The sequence below is a fragment of the Nothobranchius furzeri genome, chromosome 3, assembly GCF_043380555.1.
Source record: "Nothobranchius furzeri strain GRZ-AD chromosome 3, NfurGRZ-RIMD1, whole genome shotgun sequence".
NCBI lineage: Eukaryota > Metazoa > Chordata > Actinopteri > Cyprinodontiformes > Nothobranchiidae > Nothobranchius > Nothobranchius furzeri.
Genome location: NC_091743.1, coordinates 1456753 through 1479454, shown reverse-complemented (window position 1 = coordinate 1479454; position 22702 = coordinate 1456753). Strand labels below are relative to the sequence as shown.

Sequence of the window (22702 nt, the reverse complement as noted above, 5' to 3'; positions counted from 1 at the left end):
CACGGGGAACTTCATCTGATCTTTTAATGGAACGGTCCTGCTTTGTTTAGTTCCTGGCCACTACATGCGATGGTGATGTGTTTACAGATGAATTGTACTAATTAGCCAGTGTGCTGTTTGTTCACTAATGAAATTACCCAAGCCTCAGAGGATGTGAACAGGAATGAAAATAAACCGGTTGCGCTCACACAGCAAACTCCAGGAAGTTCTTCCTGTACTTTCCCCCTGACCTTCTAGTTAGATGAGCTGTAATAGGGATGCTAAAAACAACTTCATCGCTGCTTTCGCTCACATCAAACAGAAGGGTGTTGAACAAGTGAAAGGCTTGGGCGGTCTTCATTTATGCGGGTAAAGCCTTCCCACATTAAACCCAGGTATCTCCTGTGGTGGTAATCTCACTACATCTAGTGCACTTGAATGGTTTCTACAACATCTTACAACCTTCCACGTTTAGATAATGGCCAGTAAAGTTGTGTTGGGGCTAACACTGACAGAACTAAGAGATTTAAACAATAAGTGAACTGGAACAAAGGGTTTCAACTCTACAGCAACATCGATGTGTTGATGTTCAATCCTACCCACAATGCATCACAAGAACACCCAATCTGTGGGTGAAAATACAAATGTTAATCTGGAGTGGAGCTAAAAGTAGAGGCTTGTTGAATCAATTGGGCTTAAAATGTAAGCCTTTAAATGATTACGATACACAGTATGTGTATGATCCAGTACATACACAGTATGTGTATGATCCAGTACATACACAGTATGTGTACGATCCAGTACATACACAGTATGTGTATGATCCAGTACATACACAGTATGTGTATGATCCAGGTTAAGTGGACACTGGCTAAGTGGTTCTCCGATCGTCTGACATTTAACAGCTGATCGACTCAAATACGCCACATTTAGTTTTGATCCCGACCAAATCAAATCCCCTAAACTGTTTTATCTTCAGTGACATAAAATCATTTCTGACTATTTGTTTAGGCGTCAGCTGGTGGGTGGGATATGCAGCGCTCTGATGTCACAGAGGCTGCTTTCTGTGTAATCAGTGTGTTTGCACTGCTAACGTTATGAGTTACTGCTAAGAAGACAGGTGTGTGTGGATAAATGTGTAACAGTCAGCACTTCATGTAGAACCTTTCCTGTGTTAGGCTGTAGGTGAGGCAGCAGAAGCGTTTACAGGAAGTGCATGCTGCATACTAAACAACAGATCTTCACCTAATCACTCATGATGGGGTTAAACACACATGTTGTCATGTTTCCACCCAACCCTAGCACTGCACAACTACAAGCACCAACTGTAGTTTGTCACTTTCAGGTCGAGGCAAGAATCGAAGACAAAGCATCTTCTAGAGCCGCCAGAGAGGACGAAGCACAGGAGAAGCTGCCTTTCCTGTCTACAACACACACACACACACACACACACACACGCACACACACGCACGCACACACACACACACACGCACACGCACACACACACACACACACGCGCACACACACACGCACACGCACACGCACACGCACACACACACACATTTGTTCATACTTGTGTGTGTCCGTAGGCACTTGTCATCTATTAGGGTCATGGACATTGGTGACCACATCAGCCGTGCTCTCTGCAGGACCCATGCACCGTGTCCATCTAAAGTGGGCGTGTCTTAGATGTCATGGACAAAAAAGACCAAACAAGGAGAAAAACAACACTGTCTGATGGAAGTGAGGAGAGGGGTTTTGGTAACATCTGGATAAGAATCAGCCAGGGAGAACAAGTTTGTCAAACCTGTCAGTTCTCTGGAGAGAAATCACAAGAACCTTCATCTTATTTTGAAGATAATTGACCCATCAGACCGTTGTTGCTGTAAGGAAAGCTGTAGCCTGCTGAATTATGCTGGCTCATAGCAGTGGAGCGCTCAACAGGCCCAGAAATTCAACCTAAATCCAGAATGACCCGACAGCCTGAAACTAGCTCACCTGACATCATCACGCTGAACACTCGTCCGTGTCCACCTGAGCCAGAGTTATTGGTTTTAGGACTTCCTTACAAAAATCTACAGAGGAATAATTCTATTCAGTTTATTCATAAAGTGCCAACTGGGGTGTAGGGCTGAGAAGTTCACCAGTGCATGATGGTGCTCGTCCATGTAAGGCCCAAAATCCAGAAGCAGGATCTCGAATTAAACATTCCAGCTGATACTAGCTACCTTCTAAGGAACCCAGCAGGTTGCATCGAGTCACTGACTAGTGTCAGAGTCTTTACAGCAATCCTCATACTAAGCAAGCATGCAGCGACAGTGGAGAGGAAAACTCCCTTTTAACAGGAAGAAACCTCCAGAGAATCCTGGCTCAGTATAAGCAGCCATCCTCCACGACACACACACACACACACACACACACACACACACACACACACACACACACACACACACACACACACACACACACACATTATGAAAGAAAATAAAACATTTGCACAAACAGTTAAACAGCACATGTTGCTCATTAGGTATTTGCACACAGTAGATTTTTTTTGATTGCTCTCAACACAAAAGTGTTTTTGCTCACGAGGCAATCAGTGGCCAGTAGTCATCCCTGCTTTGCCACACTAAGGTGGGGTGTGGGGTGGTACGTTCAGGCTTTATCAGAGGTTATTTTAAAAGGAGGTAGACCTGGTTGTCCAGTAACTATAAGGTTGCAGGTTCATCCCGGCTCCCACTAGAGAATGCTGCTGTTGTGTCCTTGGGCAAGACACTTAACTCACCTGGCCTGCTGGTGGTGCTCGGAGGCCTCACCTCTCTCAGAGCGCCCCAGGGCAGCTGTGGCTACAATGTAGCTCATCACCATCAGTGTGTGAATGTGTGTGTGAATGACTGATTGTATTGTGAAGCGCCTTGGGGGGTTCCAGGACTCTATAAGGTGCTATACAAATAAAGGCCATTTACCACTTAAAAACCCAACTTCCAGCTTCGACTGGATTAAACTCTAAACAGTGCATTGGAGGTAAGGCGTTAAATGTGTTTACACTGAACTGTAGTGGTTCTGATGTCAGGGTCCAGATGAGAAAAACAGTCACAGAGAATCATCACGCTTCTCTACGAGAGGGACCACTTTTATTCTGTTATTGCTGTTTGTTGTCACAACAGAAAACGAGTAAAGAAATTCGTTTAAAGTCATCTAAACTAAAACAAGAGAAGCTGCAACAGCAAATCTGCTAAACAAGCTAGTTTTTAAACACAAACGCAGCGATGGACCTTTCACCCCTCCCGTCACCGATAGGGAGCCTAAGAATCCCCCCCTTCCAATCGGCTCATGGGTCCCCAGAAGACTGAAATAATGAATGTAATTCAATGGAGCTGAAAACATTATTTTCTAACCCGCTTTGCCTCACGCCCTGGATCGCACATATGTTGTACTGCTATTTAAATGAAAAGTAATGTTGGGTGTTTGGACCACGCCAGACGTGTACTTTGAGATTTATCAGCTTGTAAACATTTGTAATTAGCATGACTACAAACAAGACATCTGCACGTTGCATATATGCTGAACTGCTCCTGGCTCTTGAGTACAGACGCTTTTTTCTCCTCTCCCTCCCTGCTCTTCCCAAGGCTCTTGTGTCCTGTCTGCCTGTGCACGGCGCTTCTCTGCATTTTTTATGGAAAATGGAAATTATTAAACATGGATCTGGTCAGGTGGTCTTTCAACGCGATTGACAATATCTTTTCAACGATGAGATCGGGAGATGGGGCTCCCGGATACCCCTCTGGGACAGAGCCAGCTGGGTACATCATGGACTCCTGGAAACAGTGGAACCTGATCTGCCTGTCTCAACTGTCAGTAGAGGATTCTGAAGATGTCTGGATATTCATGGTTTTACCGGAAAATTAACGAGCTTTCGAGGAATATTGGCTTAATCCCGGAGCTCAGGGATGGATTGCATCGGGATGTAAACTCGCATAATTGTCGAGATGAGTCGTAAGCTTGGAACTTTGGCTGAGATTCAGGCTCTGGCACAGAAGGTTGATTCGACCAAGGAGAGGGTTGACAAATCAGCACGGATTGGGATAGATTAATTACGCCATTATTGGATCTAGAGGGGTTGAAGACCAACAGAGCTCTAAGGCAGAGAGGAAAGTATCTCTGTCTGTACCCAAAACAATTCCTGTTATCTGAATCTGGTGCCCTTGAGCCTGTGAGGCTGAAGTGTAAACTCCCCTCAGAAGAAATGTGGAATGCTGCTGTCGCTATGGAAACTCTTTCTCCCTATCCCAGCCCGGGCGGGACTGTGACCGGTGAAGGCCGTGGAACCGTCTCTAGGAGTCACTGTGCTCTCTAACCCAATAATCTCGCTCCCCTGTCCAAACGGAGGTGGTGAGCGCTGCTCTGCGGCTGTGCACTCTGAAGTGAGGAGAGTCCCAGAACCTTCCATCCCCACCTAGTGGACACTTATGTTGTGTATCGTCTGAAGTCTGTGTGCATCTCTGTCTGAGGTGTTTTTTTGCATAGCAAAGCCATCCTCTCTGTCGGGGGTAACTCTGAAGTGCCTTTTTTCCCTCCCCCTGACTCTACCCTCATATAAACCCTCTTGATCTATAACGGTGGCGTGACTCGTGTTGCGAATGACCACAGTCACCAATTCTTGTCATGTGTCTATGTATGTATGTCTGATCTTGGAATTGTCTGTACTGAAACAATTGAATTTCCCTCTGGGATTAATAAAGTGTTTCTGAATTGAATAGAATTTGAATGACATCATCACAAAGTCTCCTCCCCCTTGAGTAGCTGCTACTTACCACATGACCAGATTTATGGTGGTTCTTTCCTCCTGAAGGAAGCATTTGAAGTTCGTTGAACTTAAAGCCATTTTCCCTCTGTTTTGTTTCCATGTCTGGTTTGATGACGTCACTTTCGTGATGCGCATTTGTTGTCCTGGACTTATTTTCACACAAACCTAGAAAAGCATTTCCCCCCCATTCAAAAATAAGCACGTTTTTAATATCAAAATGCATCTTTAAAAATCACGGACGTCATATGTGAAATCCGTGGCACAAAACAAGTGGAATTAGAAACTAGCCTTTTTAGCCTCGTTGACTTGCTTTCATTTTTTTTGTTCTTCCGGGAACCCATGGTCTGGAAGTAGATGGGCGTGACTTAGGCTCCCTACCATGTAAAGGCCACACCCCTTGATACTGGAACCACAGTAACCACTGTAAACAAGATAGTGTTAAACACCAGTCACCGTTTTCTAGGTCCCAGCATCTTTTGTTGTCCGTGACTTCAAATGGTGTTTTTCTTTTTGGGACTCGGGTAGTTTGACCTAAAGTTGAAGTGGTAGCAACAGGCTGTTTCTCCTTCTCTGATATAATTGAGCGGAGAACGTCTCACACCAGTGGTGTTCTGTTGCTAAATACGTGAGTGTGTAATGAGTGGAGGACCAAGGGAAGTGCGGAGGTTCGGTGAGACCAACAACAAATGGTTGGTTTCAGACTGAGCCGTGTCATTGGCGGAGGTTTTTAAACAAATGTGAGAGAACCACTTCATTATTTTTTTTAAATCTCCACAATATTTTTAAAGCTAGGAATGCCCTGTTCCGATATTGATATCGGCCCAAAAACACTATCGGATTAAATCGGACCGCATCAAAAATCTCCGATATTAGCAGTGTGTTACGCTTTAAATTCCATTCCAGCAGTTCTATCCATCAGCGCCCAGATCCTGCATGCAAAGTCCACGTGATCAGAACAGTGTGTGCTAGCAAAGTAGCAAAGAACGATGTCAGCCATGTGACTGTATTTTTCGTCAAAGTCCGAAAAAGACAAGCATCACACAAGCACAAGTCCTTTGGCAAGACGCTGAACCCAACTTGCCTGCTGGTGGCGGTCGGAGGGGCCAGTGGTGCCTGTCTACGGCAGACTTGCCTCTGTCAGTGCGCCTCAGGCCCTACCACCACCAGGGTGTGAATGTGTGTGTGAACGACTGATTGTGTTGTAAAGCACCTTGGGGGTCCCAGGACTCTAGAAGGTGCTATATAAAATACAGGCCATTTACCGTTTAAAGCAAACCCAGATGTAACATACAGACATTTACCACAGATGATGAAAACTCTATTTAATATACATTCATTTGTTTTAGATGTTACATATTATTAAGGCTATCCCTGGTATGGCAGCCATTGGTGTGTGATCATGTTGTACATACAAGAGCAAACTGGTAGCATCACAGCTCTCTTTTAGGGTAGCTCTACTGGCACAGAGCTAAGGTTGGGCTTTGGCTGGCAGCAGACTCCCTTGTGAACTTGAAGCTCCACTGAACCGTGAAGAAACTTGCCTTGCGACTGAACTGGTGTGTCTTTTCCCCGTACAGTGTTAACGGCTGACTTTCATTCAAGTAAATTGAAGTTGCCGTTGTAAACTGTGCATGATATTTTGGCTTGTGAAGAATCTATATTTGATCTATAGTGTAGCCAGTGTGTCGGGAGACATTTGCTTTGTGGTTGTAACTAATTATCGGTGTCTGGTATTTGCACAAACCAAAAGTGTCCTCTGAAGCCTGCTCCCTTCCCATCCTGTCCTCCCTACCAGGTACAGCAGGAGTTTAACTTTAAGCCCTTGTTTACTGCTACAGTCCAATTGCTCTTTCTAAAGTCCCTAAAATAATATTTGAAATAAGTGAATTATGTGTTTATGAATAAAAAGTCACTTTAAATCACTTTTATCTACAGATGAGGACAGCATTGTTGGTACCATTCGGCCAATAAAAGAGAAACCCACAGTGGTCACAAAATTAACTTGAATCTGACAAAACTAATAATAATTTAAAAATTATATGAAATTTACCCAACTAATGTCAGACGTTTCTTTTCAACCATGCTTCATTTCATTTATATAAAAAATAAACTCGTGGAATAGGCCTGGCCAAAAATTTAATTAAAGTAAATTCTGTTTATTTATAAAGCACCAAATCCGACCAGAGTCATCTCAAGGATCTTCACACGGTGAACATTCCAGTACAGGTCAGGTCATCGAGCCGCTCAGTAAAAAGGTTCCTGTATAAGGATTCCACCTTCCTCAGGATCCACTCATTTCCCTCTTTCCGTTTCATTGTCTCGCTTTCTTTACAATTTTTTTTATCACAACTGTCTATTGTTTGCTCACTTTCGACATGTTTTTAATCATTTTCTAAATTCTTTTTTTTTATTTAACATTTTTTGTTTTGTGAAGGCCTCGTGATTTTTATCTTGAGAGAAATGATATTTTCTTCTTCAAGGCAGAGTTATGATGCTAATTTTAAGATGACGGTGGTCAATGCGTAGTATAACACACCGTCCCTGCTGTGAGCCATGGTGCAGGTTCTGTTATGCTCTGGGGCTGCTTTGCTGCATCTGGCACAGGGAGTCTCTAATCTGTGCAGGGTACAATGAAATCTCAGGAATATCAAGGGACTCTGTGTCAGTGCCAGAAAGCTCGGTCTCGGTTGCAGGCCATGGGTCTTGCAACAGGACGGTGACCCAAAACACAGCTAAAACACCCAAGAAGGGCCAAGAGATAAACATTGGACTATTCTAAAGTGGCCTTCAATGAGTCCTGACCTCAATCCTACTGAGCATCTTCAGGACGAGCTGAAACATGTCGTCTGGAAAAGGCTCACTTCAAGCCTGAGACAATTTAGCAGTTCGCTCATGAGGACTGGGCCAAAATACCTGCTGAGAGGTGCAGACGTCTCACTGACAGTTACAGGAATCATTTGATTGCAGTAATTGCCTCAGAAGGTTGTGCAACAAAATATGAAGTTAGGCGCCAAAGTCACTAAATTGCAACAAGCATCATTGCTGAGTTTAACAAACCACGGCTGTACATATGATCCCTTGTGAAGTTATTGCTTTCCACCAGAAGATAGTGGAGATGTGAAACTTCAGGTTGAGCAACACTTTTGGGTGTTTTTCTACTGAAAGCTGCAGCATTTATGGAGTTGTAAAACCACCTCCCGTCGGGAGGGTCCCGGTGGAGGAGAGGAGGAGACGAGCGGAGCTCATAGAGGCCGATTATTGAGGAAAACCTCACAATGCTGACAGGTTTGTTCATTGACGCAGTGGCGGTTCTACATGGAATTACTCCCCGGGCGAGGCCCCTTTGAGCCCCCACCCCCACCCCACCCCCACCACCACACCACCACCACACCACCCCACCTGCACGAACACACGCATGTTTTCTACAATCAGTCATGTTTTATTAGAACGACTATTGAACATTCATTTTTCTAAGTTGCACATATTTACATTAATTACTATGAAGTTGTCAGAATGTAAAGTAATATACATTATATACTGTATCAAAATATATAGAATCAAATATACAAAAACAAACAATAACTAAATATTAAAAATATATGAACATAATAGATAATAAATATTCTAAATAGCTAAAATATTTCACACATAACAAACTAAAGATAATCACTACAGCATTGCACTTAGAACAGAAAACACAAACTAAAACTAGAACTGCAAGCAGTTATCAACGGGTTCCAAGCCCCCAGCGCCAGTCGCCTACCCGGCCCCGCCCTCCACTTCGCCAGTCCTCACGCGGTCCCGCCCCAAAAACACGTTCTCCCGCCGGCGTTCGTCAGCTCACTTCAACCGGCGCAATGAAAGTAACACTCAGGATACGTCATTAAACCTGCAAAGCCTATACACATATCTTTCAGAGGCATGGCTGACTCCTCAATCGTGATTACAATGGAATTCCACTGTTTCCTTATTAAAGAACGTGAAGATTTAATGAGTGAGGTTATCAAACAATGATCTATACATCAACAGAATATTACCAATAACATAAACACTTGATAATGTCTTTAGATTTAAAAGATTTTCAACAAAAACTATGAGTTTCATTTTGTGACTTACTGAACAAATGTTTTAAAAAATCATGAAAAATACATAAATCATCCTAAAATTACCAAAATATTCTCACATGGCAGTGTTAACATGCGGAATAATATGATGTTGTTTTTAAATCAGTAGACTCAAAGCTTTTTTGAAGAAAAATTGGGAAATATAACTATAAAGGTCACAACAAAAATAAAAATATTCATAAAAAAATAGTGCTACTTTCTAAAATTAGGAGAAAAATCTCAGATCACCATAGGTACATGTGGGATGTTATAAATGGCTTATATTTACTGTATACCTAAAAAGCTTTCTAACAAAAATTAATTACGTTGTTGTCCAAATATACAGAAAAACTGGTAAAAAGTTAAAAATTCATTAAAAATATACGCTTTTGTACAGAAATCTCAAAATATTCCCAGGTTGCCTCTGTGATGTGAGAATTCTTCTTATATTTTTGTTGGGGTCATAAATGTAAAACTGTACTTACAATAAAATAATACTTGCATTAGTGGCTGTAGACAAAAATATGTCCTATAATTAAACACTAGGGGGAGCTCAAATCAAGACGACATTTTTTTTTGTTTCATAACCCACCTAAGAGTGAACTTTGTGGCAAATTACAAGAAGATTGTGAGAACAGAATTTGCGCTACAATTGCTAGCCTAAAAACGTATTTTCGTAAATATAAAGCGCAAACCTCTTTGTGGAGCTGCGGCTTTCGTGACATAAGCTCTAGCCTATTCATTTAACACAATCTGGAAATCTTAGCCTCTTACATGCAAATAGTGATTTTTAGGAAATTTTTCAAATTTGAAATTTTAAATGATCATAAACCACGCCCACTTTGATCAATCATTACCATATTGATAATGTAGTCTTAAGACTTTATAGTGATGACAGCCACTAAGTTTCGTGCCGATCCATTTAGCCGGTTCAGCAGTATAATTTCTTCCCAGTTATAGCGCCCCCTATTGTTTAATCAAGTTGAAAACCAGGACATACACTTGAATTGACCTTAGGTATGACTGTTATGAACAGCTTTGAAAAATGTCAAAATCTCTTGAAGTTACGCTAAAAAAACTTTTTCATTCCCAAAAAATTATTTTAAAAAATCATATTTAAAAAAATAAGCAAATTATCGAAAATCCCTTCACATCTTTTGGTCAGCCGCTCCTCCTCTCTTGTCAGGGAAAGTTTTGATGTGATTGAGTTTGACGGCCGGGAGGAGTTAACGAAAGTACGTTGTACTTACTATGCAAATTTCTACTAATTTGCATAAGTTTAAAACATTTTTTAAATTACTCATCTAAATTTGACTGACTCAAAGAAAACATTGGAATAGATCATTTGTTTTTTTACAAAAGAAATGGGGAGAAACATGCCAAAAATATTTTTGGGGTACCAGAGCGCCACCTATTGGACAAAATTCAAAAAATTTTCTGTGATTGTAGATGTCACGATGACTGATATGAATTGTAATTTTCTGTATAGAATATGTATTTTTCATGAGTAAAAGGGCGAAAATTTTTAAAGCCTATAAGCCACGCCCACTTTTTAATCATTTTCAAAATATAGCTTAAGGGTCCGACGATTAACATATGTGCCAAGTTCTGTGGAAATCCATCAAGCCGTTTAGCTGAAACAAACTTTTTGACTCTTTAGCGCCCCCTATTGGTGAATCCAAACAAAATGGGGTAGATAGGACTTACCGCTCATACTTTGTAAGGTTCTAGAGTCTCATCAATTTATTTTGAGAAATGGTGAAGATATCATCAATTAACACATGTGCTAGCTAGCTCACTGATTTTGACATGGTGTCATTAGCCCAATTTTCAATATTTCTGCATTTTTCTTCATCACAACAACTTAGCCTAGTCCGTAGATCACATGTACGAAGTTTGAAGTTGATTCGACGAAAAATGTCGAATAGGTGATTAAAACTAAGTTTTGCATTTTTTGCGATCTAGCAAAAAATCTAGTTAGGCGGAAATGGGCGTGGCCAATACAAAAAAGATGGAGAATCAATCAAGGATCATGTGCATATAAAGTTTTTGACTGTAGGACCTACGGTTTGGGAGCTAGTAGCTGAAACGTGTTGACCTCTGCAATAGCGCCACCTAGGTGACCCGGGGTCCAAATTTTCGAATCTGAGTAGCGGTCAGGATTTTCTATCAGACTGCCATGTCAGATTTTTCCTTGCAATTTCAGGCTCTTGCGCCCATACAGACACAGCGGAGAAGAATAATAATAATAAATAATAAATAATAAATAATGAAAAATCCGTAGAAAAACAATAGGGTTCCCTGCCCTTTGGGCTTGGAACCCTAATTAAAACCTAACCTTGATGCAACGTCATCAATAATGTCATCACATGAAATCTGCTCCCCTACTGAGTGATTGATACTAATCAGAGCCAGGTGAGTGAGCCGCCCCTGAAACATAGGTGACCTCAGGTATGACTTGATCAAGTTTTGAAAAGCTCCTCTCAGCTGGAGCCACAGTGACTGGCAGAGCAGTCCAAAAGTTGGGGTAGATCTCCAATAAATCTTTACCATGATCCATATTTAGGGTTCCAAGCCCAAAGGGCAGGGAACCCTATTGTTTTTCTACGGATTTTTCATTATTATTTATTATTCTTCTCCGCTACGTTTGTATGGGGGCAGGAGCCAGAAATTGCCAGGAAAAATCTGACATGGCAGTCTGATACAAAATCCTGACCGCTACTCAGATTCGAAAATTTGGACCCCGCGTCACCTAGGTGGCGCTATTGCGGAGGTCAACACGTTTCAGCTACTAGCTCCCAAACCGTAGGTCCTACAGTCATAAACTTTATATGTACATGATCCTTGGGTGATTCTCCATCTTTTTTGTATTGGCCACGCCCATTTCCGCCTAACTAGATTTTTTGCTAGATCGCAAAAAACTCAAAACTTACTTTTAATCACCTATTCGTCATTTTTCGTCGAATCAACTTCAAACTTCGTACATATGATCTATGGACTAAGATAAGTTGTGGTGATGAAGAAAAATGCAGAAATATTGAAAATTGGGCTAATGACACCATGTCAAAATCAGTGTGCTAGCTAGCACATGTGGTAATTGATGATATCTTCACCATTTCTCAAGATAAATTGATGAGACTCTACACCCTTATGAAGTATGAGCGGTAAGCCCTATCTACCCGATTTTGTGTGGATTCACCAATAGGGGGCGCTAAAGAGTCAAAAAGTTTGTTTCAGCTAAACGGCTTGATGGATTTCCACAGAACTTGGCACATATGTTAATCATCGGACCCTTAAGCTATATTTTGAAAATGATTAAAAAGTGGGCGTGGCTTATAGGCTATAAATAGGCTTTAAACGTTTTCGCCCATTTACTCCTGAAAAATACATATTCTATACAGAAAATTACAATTCATATCAGTCATAATGACATCTACAATCACAGAAAATTTTTTGAATTTTGTCCAATAGGTGGCGCTGTGGTACCCCAAAAATATTTTTGGCATGTTTCTCCCCATTACTTTCGTAAAAAAACAAATGATCTCATCCAGTATGTTCATTGAGTCAGTCAAATTTAGATGAGTATTTTACAAAATGTTTTAAACTTATGCAAATTAGTAGAAATTTGCATAGTAAGTCCAACGTACTTTCGTTAACTCCTCCCGGCCGTCAAACTCAATCACATCACATCTTTCCCTGACAAGAGAGGAGGAGCGGCTGACCAAAAGATGTGAAGGGATTTTGGATAATTTGCTTATTTTTTTTAATATGATTTTTTTTTTAAAATTTTGGAGAATGAAAAAGTTTTTTTAGAGTAACTTCAAAAGATTTTGACATTTTTCAAAGCTGTTCATAACAGTCATACCTAAGGTCAATTCAAGTGTATGTCCTGGTTTTCAACTTGATTAAACAATAGGGGGCGCTATAACTGGGAAGAAATTATACTGCTGAACTGGCTAAATGGATCTGCACGAAACTTAGTGGTTGTCATCACTATAGAGTCTTAAGATTACATTATCAATATGGTAATGATTTATCAAAGTGGGCGTGGCTTATGATCATTTAAAATTTCAAATTTGAAAAATTTCCTAAAAATCATTATTTGCATGTAAGAGGCTAAGATTTCCAGATTGTGTTAGCTGGATAGGCTAGAGCTTATGTCACGAAAGCCGCAGCTCCATGTTGAGGTTTACGCTTTATATTTATGAAAATACATTTTTAGGCTAGCAATTGTAGCGCAAATTCTGTTCTCACAACCTTCTTGTAATTTGCTACAAAGTTCACTCTTAGGTGGTTTATGAAACAAAAAAAATGTCGTCTTGATATGAGCTCCCCCTTGTGTTTAATTTTAGGACATATTTTTGTCTACAGACACTAATGCAAATATTATTTTATTGTAAGTACAGTTTTACATTTATGACCCCAACAAAAATATAAAAAGAATTCTCACGTCACAGAGGCAACCTGGGAATATTTTGAGATTTCTGTACAAAAGCATAGATTTTTAATGAATTTTTAACTTTTTACCAGTTTTTCTGTATAGTTGGACAACAACGTAATTAATTTTTGTTAGAAAACTTTTTAGGTATACAGTAAATATAAGCCATTAACAACATTCCACACGTACCTACGGTGATCTGAGATTTTTCTCCTAATTATAGAAAGTAGCACTATTTTTTTATGAATATTTAAATTTTTGTTGTGAACTTTATAGTTATATTTCCTAATTTTTCTTCAAAAAAGCTTTGAGTCAACTGATTTAAAAACAACATCATATTATTCCGCATGTTAACACTGCCATGTGAGAATATTTTGGTAATTTTATGATGATTTATGTATTTTTCATGATTTTTTAAAACAATTGATCAGTAAGTCACAAAATGAAACTCATTGTTTTTGTTGAAAATCTATTAAATCTAAAGACATTATCAAGTCTTTATGTTATTTGTAATATTCTGTTGATGTATAGATGATTGTTTGATAATCTCACTCATTAAATCTTCACGTTCTTTAATAAGGAAACAGTGGAATTCCATTGTAATCACGATTGAGAAGTCAGCCATGCCTCTGAAAGATATGTGTATAGGCTTTGCAGGTTTAATGACGTATCCTGAGTGTTACTTTCATTGCGCCGGTTGAAGTGAGCTGACGGGACGCCGGCGGGAGAACGTGTTTTTGGGGCGGGACCGCGTGAGGACTGGCGAAGTTGAGGGCGGGGCGGGTGGGCGACTGGCGCTGGGGGCTTGGAACCCGTTGATAACTGCTTGCAGTTCTAGTTAGGGTTCCAAGCCCAAAGGGCAGGGAACCCTATTGTTTTTCTACGGATTTTTCATTAGGGTTCCAAGCCCAAAGGGCAGGGAACCCTATTGTTTTTCTACGGATTTTTCATTATTAGGGTTCCAAGCCCAAAGGGCAGGGAACCCTATTGTTTTTCTACGGATTTTTCATTATTAGGGTTCCAAGCCCAAAGGGCAGGGAACCCTATTGTTTTTCTACGGATTTTTCATTATTTATTATTTATTATTTATTATTATTATTCTTCTCCGCTGTGTCTGTATGGGCGCAAGAGCCTGAAATTGCCAGGGAAAATCTGACATGGCAGTCTGATAGAAAATCCTGACCGCTACTCAGGTTCGAGAATTTGGACCCCGCGTCACCTAGGTGGCGCTATTGCGGAGGTCAACACGTTTTAGTTACTAGCTCCCAAACCGTAGGTCCTATAGTCAAAAACTTTATATGTCCATGATCCTTGGATGATTCTCCATCTTTTTTGTATTGGCCACGCCCATTTCCGCCTAACTAGATTTTTTGCTAGATCGCAAAAAATGCAAAACTTAGTTTTAATCACCTATTCGTCATTTTTCGTCGAATCAACTTCAAACTTTGTACATATGATCTATGGACTAAGATAAGTTGTTGTGATGCAGAAAAACGCAGAAATATTGAAAATTGGGCTAATGACAACATGTCAAAATCAGTGCGCTAGCTATCACATGTGCTAATTGATGATATCTTCACCATATCTCAAGATAAAGTGATGAGACTCTAGACCCTTATGAAGTATGAGCGGTAAGCCCTATCTTCCCCATTTTGTTCGGATTCACCAAAAGGGGGCGCTAAAGAGGCAAAAAGTTAGTTTGAGCTAAACGGCTTGATGGATTTCCACAGAACTTGGCACATATGTTAATCATCAGACCTTTAAGCTATATTTTGAAAATGATTAAAAAGTGGGCGTGGCTTATAGGCTTTAAAAATTTTCGCCCTTTAACTGATGAAAAATACATATTCTATACAGAAAGTTACAAATTTTATCAGTCATAGTGACATCTACAATCACAGATATAAATTTGAATTTTGTCCAATAGGTGGCGCTGTTGTACCCCAAAAAAGGTTTTGGCATGTCTCTCCTCAATGTTTTAGTAAAAAAACAAATGGGCTCATCCAGTATGTTCATTGAGTCAGTCAAATTTAGATGAGTATTTTAAAAAATAATTTAAACTTATGCTAATTAGTAGAAATTTGCATAGTAAGTCAAACGTACTTTCGTTAACTCCTCCCGGCCGTCAAACTCAATCACATCACAACTTTGCCTGACAAGAGGGGGGGAGCGGCTGACCAAAAGTTGTGAAGGGATTTTGGATAATTTGCTTATTTTTTTTAATATGATTTTTTTAAATAATTTTTTGGGAATGAAAAAGTTTTTTTAGCGTAACTTCAAAAGATTTTGACATTTTTCAAAGCTGTTCATAACACTCATACCTAAGGTCAATTCAAGTGTATGTCCTGGTTTTCAACTTGATTAAACAATAGGGGGCGCTATAACTGGGAAGAAATTATACTGCTCAACCAGCTAAATGGATCTGCACGAAACTTAGTGGTTGTCATCACTATAGAGTCTTAAGACTACATTATCAATATGGTAATGATTGATCAAAGTGGGCGTGGTTTACGATCATTTAAAATTTCAAATTTGAAAAATTTCCTAAAAATCACTATTTGCATGTAAGAGGCTAAGATTTCCAGATTGTGGTTACTGGATAGGCTAGAGCTTATGTCACGATAGCCGCAGCTCCACAAAGAGGTTTGCGCTTTATATTAACAAAAATACATTTTTACGCTAGCAAGTGTGGCACAAATTCTGTTCTCACAATCTTCTTGTAATTTACCACAAAGTTCACTCTTAGGTGGTTTATGAAACAAAAAAAATGTCGTCTTGATTTGAGCTCCCCCTAGTGTTCAATTATAGGACATATTTTTGTCTACAGCCACTAATGCAAATATTATTTTATTGTAAGAAAAGTTTTACATTTATGATCTTACAAAAATATGACCACAATACACACGTCACAGAGGCAATCTGGGAATATTTTGAGATTTTTGTACAAAAGCATTGATTTTTAATGAATTTTTTACTTTTTGCCAGTTATTTTGTATAGTTGGACAACAACGTAATTAATTTTTGTTAGAAAGCTTTTTAGGTATACAGTAAATATAAGCCATTTACAACATTCCACATGTACCTATGGTTATCTGAGATTTTTCTCCTAATTTTAGAAAGTAGCACTATTTTTTTATGAATATTTTAATTTTTGTTGTGACCTTTATAGTTATATTTCCCAATTTTTCTTTAAAAAAGCTTTGAGTCTACTGATTTAAAAACAACATCATATTATTCCGCATGTTACCACTGCCATGTGAGAATATTTTGGTAATTTTAGGATGAGTTGTGTATTTTTCATGATTTTTTTAAACATTTGGTCAGCAAGTCACAAAATGAAACTCATTGTTTTTGTTGAAAATCTATTAAATCTAAACACATTATAAAGTATTTATGTTATTTGTAACATTCTGTTGATGTATAGATTATTGTTTAATAATCTCACTCATTAAATCTTCACGTTCTTTAATAAGGAAACAGTGGAATTCCATTGTAATCACGATTGAGAAGTCAGCCATGCCTCTGAAAGATATGTGTATAGGCTTAGCCGGTTTAATGACGTATCCTGAGTGTTAGTTTCATTGCGCCGGTTGAAGTGAGCTGACGGGACGCCGGCGGGAGAACGTGTTTTTGGGGCGGGACCGCGTGAGGACTGGCGAAGTTGAGGGCGGGGCGGGTGGGCGACTGGCGCTGGTGGCTTGGAACCCGTTGATAACTGCTTGCAGTTCTAGTTAGGGTTCCAAGCCCAAAGGGCAGGGAACCCTATTGTTTTTCTACGGATTTTTCATTATTTATTATTTATTATTAGGGTTCCAAGCCCAAAGGGCAGGGAACCCTATTGTTTTTCTACGGATTTTTCATTATTTATTATTTATTATTTATTATTATTATTCTTCTCCGCTGTGTCTGTATGGGCGCAAGAGCCTGAAATTGCAAGGAAAAATCTGACATGGCAGTCTGATAGAAAATCCTGACCGCTACTCAGATTCGAAAATTTGGACCCCGGGTCACCTAGGTGGCGCTATTGCAGAGGTCAACACGTTTCAGCTACTAGCTCCCAAACCGTAGGTCCTACAGTCAAAAACTTTATATGCACATGATCCTTGATTGATTCTCCATCTTTTTTGTATTGGCCACGCCCATTTCCGCCTAACTAGATTTTTTGCTAGATCGCAAAAAATGCAAAACTTAGTTTTAATCACCTATTCGACATTTTTCGTCGAATCAACTTCAAACTTCGTACATGTGATCTATGGACTAGGCTAAGTTGTTGTGATGAAGAAAAATGCAGAAATATTGAAAATTGGGCTAATGACACCATGTCAAAATCAGTGCGCTAGCTAGCACATGTGTTAATTGATGATATCTTCACCATTTCTCAAAATAAATTGATGAGACTCTAGAACCTTACAAAGTATGAGCGGTAAGTCCTATCTACCCCATTTTGTTTGGATTCACCAATAGGGGGCGCTAAAGAGTCAAAAAGTTTGTTTCAGCTAAACGGCTTGATGGATTTCCACAGAACTTGGCACATATGTTAATCGTCGGACCCTTAAGCTATATTTTGAAAATGATTAAAAAGTGGGCGTGGCTTATAGGCTTTAAAAATTTTCGCCCTTTTACTCATGAAAAATACATATTCTATACAGAAAATTACAATTCATATCAGTCATCGTGACATCTACAATCACAGAAAATTTTTTGAATTTTGTCCAATAGGTGGCGCTCTGGTACCCCAAAAATATTTTTGGCATGTTTCTCCCCATTTCTTTTGTAAAAAAACAAATGATCTATTCCAATGTGTTCTTTGAGTCAGTCAAATTTAGATGAGTAATTTAAAAAATGTTTTAAACTTATGCAAATTAGTAGAAATTTGCATAGTAAGTCCAACGTACTTTCGTTAACTCCTCCCGGCCGTCAAACTCAATCACATCAAAACTTTCCCTGACAAGAGAGGAGGAGCGGCTGACCAAAAGATGTGAAGGGATTTTCGATAATTTGCTTATTTTTTTAAATATGATTTTTTTAAATAATTTTTTGGGAATGAAAAAGTTTTTTTAGCGTAACTTCAAGAGATTTTGACATTTTTCAAAGCTGTTCATAACAGTCATACCTAAGGTCAATTCAAGTGTATGTCCTGGTTTTCAACTTGATTAAACAATAGGGGGCGCTATAACTGGGAAGAAATTATACTGCTGAACCGGCTAAATGGATCGGCACGAAACTTAGTGGCTGTCATCACTATAAAGTCTTAAGACTACATTATCAATATGGTAATGATTGATCAAAGTGGGCGTGGTTTATGATCATTTAAAATTTCAAATTTGAAAAATTTCCTAAAAATCACTATTTGCATGTAAGAGGCTAAGATTTCCAGATTGTGTTAAATGAATAGGCTAGAGCTTATGTCACGAAAGCCGCAGCTCCACAAAGAGGTTTGCGCTTTATATTTACGAAAATACGTTTTTAGGCTAGCAATTGTAGCGCAAATTCTGTTCTCACAATCTTCTTGTAATTTGCCACAAAGTTCACTCTTAGGTGGGTTATGAAACAAAAAGAAATGTCGTCTTGATTTGAGCTCCCCCTAGTGTTTAATTATAGGACATATTTTTGTCTACAGCCACTAATGCAAGTATTATTTTATTGTAAGTACAGTTTTACATTTATGACCCCAACAAAAATATAAGAAGAATTCTCACATCACAGAGGCAACCTGGGAATATTTTGAGATTTCTGTACAAAAGTGTATATTTTTAATGAATTTTTAACTTTTTACCAGTTTTTCTGTATATTTGGACAACAACGTAATTAATTTTTGTTAGAAAGCTTTTTAGGTATACAGTAAATATAAGCCATTTATAACATCCCACATGTACCTATGGTGATCTGAGATTTTTCTCCTAATTTTAGAAAGTAGCACTATTTTTTTATGAATATTTTTATTTTTGTTGTGACCTTTATAGTTATATTTCCCAATTTTTCTTCAAAAAAGCTTTGAGTCTACTGATTTAAAAACAACATCATATTATTCCGCATGTTAACACTGCCATGTGAGAATATTTTGGTAATTTTAGGATGATTTATGTATTTTTCATGATTTTTTAAAACATTTGTTCAGTAAGTCACAAAATGAAACTCATAGTTTTTGTTGAAAATCTTTTAAATCTAAAGACATTATCAAGTGTTTATGTTATTGGTAATATTCTGTTGATGTATAGATCATTGTTTGATAACCTCACTCATTAAATCTTCACGTTCTTTAATAAGGAAACAGTGGAATTCCATTGTAATCACGATTGAGGAGTCAGCCATGCCTCTGAAAGATATGTGTATAGGCTTTGCAGGTTTAATGACGTATCCTGAGTGTTACTTTCATTGCGCCGGTTGAAGTGAGCTGACGAACGCCGGCGGGAGAACGTGTTTTTGGGGCGGGACCGCGTGAGGACTGGCGAAGTGGAGGGCGGGGCCGGGTAGGCGACTGGCGCTGGGGGCTTGGAACCCGTTGATAACTGCTTGCAGTTCTAGTTAGGGTTCCAAGCCCAAAGGGCAGGGAACCCTATTGTTTTTCTACGGATTTTTCATTATTTATTATTTATTATTTATTATTATTATTCTTCTCCGCTGTGTCTGTATGGGCGCAAGAGCCTGAAATTGCCAGGGAAAATCTGACATGGCAGTCTGATAGAAAATCCTGACCGCTACTCAGATTCGAAAATTTGGACCCCGCGTCACCTAGGTGGCGCTATTGCGGAGGTCAACACGTTTTAGTTACTAGCTCCCAAACCGTAGGTCCTATAGTCAAAAACTTCATATGTCCATGATCCTTGGATGATTCTCCATCTTTTTTGTATTGGCCACGCCCATTTCCGCCTAACTAGATTTTTTGCTAGATCGCAAAAAACGCAAAACTTACTTTTAATCACCTATTCATCATTTTTTGTCGAATCAACTTCAAACTTCGTACATGTGATCTATGGACTAAGCTAAGTTGTTGAGATGAAGAAAAATGCAGAAATATTGAAAATTGGGCTAATGACACCATGTCAAAATCAGCGCGCTAGCTAGCACATGTGGTAATTGATGATATCTTCACCATTTCTCAAGATAAACTGATGAGACTCTAGACCCTTATGAAGTATGAGCGGTAAGCCCTATCTACCCCATTTTGTTTGGATTCACCAATAGGGGGCGCTAAAGAGTCAAAAAGTTTGTTTGAGCTAAACGGCTTGATGGATTTCCCCAGAACTTGGCACATATGTTAGTCATCGGACCCTTAAGCTACATTTTGAAAATGATTAAAAAGTGGGCGTGGCTTATAGGCTTTAAAATTTTTCGCCCTTTTACTCATGAAAAATATATATTCTAAACAGAAAATTACAATTCTTATCAGTCATAGTGACATCTACAATCACAGAAAATTTTTTGAATTTTGTCCAATAGGTGGCGCTGTGGTACCCCAAAAATATTTTTGGCATGTTTCTCCCCATTTTTTTCGTAAACAAACAAATGATCTCATCCAGTATGTTCATTGAGTCAGTCAAATTTAGATGAGTATTTTAAAAAGTGTTTTAAACTTATGCTAATTAGTAGAAATTTGCATAGTATGTCAAACGTACTTTCGTTAACTCCTCCCGGCCGTCAAACTCAATCACATCACAACTTTCCCTGACAAGAGAGGAGGAGCGGCTGACCAAAAGTTGTGAAGGGATTTTGGATAATTTGCTTATTTTTTTTAATATGATTTTTTAAAATAATTTTTTGGGAATGAAAAAGTTTTTTTAGCGTAACTTCAAAAGATTTTGACAATTTTCAAAGCTGTTCATAACAGCCATACCTAAGGTCAATTCAAGTGTATGTCCTGGTTTTCAACTTGATTAAACAATAGGGGGCGCTATAACTGGGAAGAAATTATACTGCTGAACTGGCTAAATGGATCTGCACGAAACTTAGTGGTTATCATCACTATAGAGTCTTAAGACCACAATATCAATATGGTAATGATTGATCAAAGTGGGCGTGGTTTATGATCATTTAAAATTTCAAATTTGAAAAATTTCCTAAAAATCACTATTTGCATGTAACAGGCTAAGATTTCCAGATTGTCTTAACTGGATAGGCTAGAGCTTAGGTCACGAAAGCCGCAGCTCCACGAAGAGGTGTGCGCTTTATATTTACGAAAATAAATTTTTAGGCTAGCAATTGTAGCGCAAATTCTGTTCTCACAATCTTCTTGTAATTTGCCAAAAAGTTCACTCTTAGGTGGTTTATGAAACAAAAAAAATGTCGTCTTGATTTGAGCTCCCCCTAGTGTTTAATTGTAGGACATATTTTTGTCTACAGCCACTAATGCAAATATTATTTTATTGTAAGTACAGTTTTACATTTATGACCCCATCAAAAATATGAGAAGAATTCTCACATCACAGAAGCAACCTGGGAATATTTTGAGATTTCTATACAAAAGCATAGATTTTTAATGAATTTTTAACTTTTTACCAGTTTTTCTGTATAGTTGGACAACAAAGTAATTAATATTTGTTTTAGAAAGCTTTTTAGGTATACAGTAAATATAAGCCATTTACAACATTCCACATGTACCTATGGTGATCTGAGATTTTTCTCCTAATTTTAGAAAGTAGCACTATTTTTTTATGAATATTTTAATTTTTGTTGTGACCTTTATAGTTATATTTCCCAATTTTTTCTTCAAAAAAGCTTTGAGTCTACTGATTTAAAAACAACATCATAGTATTCCGCATGTTAACACTGCCATGTGAGAATATTTTGGTAATTTTAGGATGATTTGTGTATTTTTCATGATTTTTTAAAACATTTGGTCAGTAAGTCACAAAATGAAACTCATAGTTTTTGTTGAAAATCTTTTAAATCTAAAGACATTATCAAGGATTTATGCTATTTGTAATATTCCGTTGATGTATAGATATTGTTTGATAATCTCACTCATTAAATCTTCACGTTCTTTAATAAGGAAACAGTGGAATTCCATTGTAACCACGATTGAGAAGTCAGCCATGCCTCTGAAAGATATGTGTATAGGCTTTGCCGGTTTAATGACGTATCCTGAGTGTTAGTTTCATTGCGCCGGTTGAAGTGAGCTGACGGGACGCCGGCGGGAGAACGTGTTTTTGGGGCTGGACCGCGTGAGGACTGGCGAAGTTGAGGGCGGGGCGGGTGGGCGACTGGCGCTGGGGGCTTGGAACCCGTTGATAACTGCTTGCAGTTCTAGTTATTTATTATTCTTCTCCGCTACGTTTGTATGGGGGCAGGAGCCAGAAATTGCCAGGAAAAATCTGACATGGCAGTCTGATACAAAATCCTGACCGCTACTCAGATTCGAAAATTTGGACCCCGCGT

The 22702-nt window shown here is 38.8% G+C and overlaps 1 protein-coding gene across 4 annotated transcripts in view; it reads left to right on the top strand.

The window, feature by feature from the left end:
* The window catches only part of cdk18 (cyclin dependent kinase 18), a 133155-nt gene extending 124073 nt beyond the window's left edge, over positions 1–9082 (top strand). For all 4 annotated transcript variants that reach the window (XM_070549082.1, XM_070549081.1, XM_070549080.1 and 1 more), the window contains one exon: positions 1325–9082. In XM_070549082.1, the coding sequence (XP_070405183.1) occupies positions 1325–1359 (35 nt within the window). In that variant the 3' untranslated portion in view covers positions 1360–9082. The remainder of the gene's footprint in view (positions 1–1324) is intronic.
* Positions 9083–22702: the final 13620 nt, after the last annotated feature.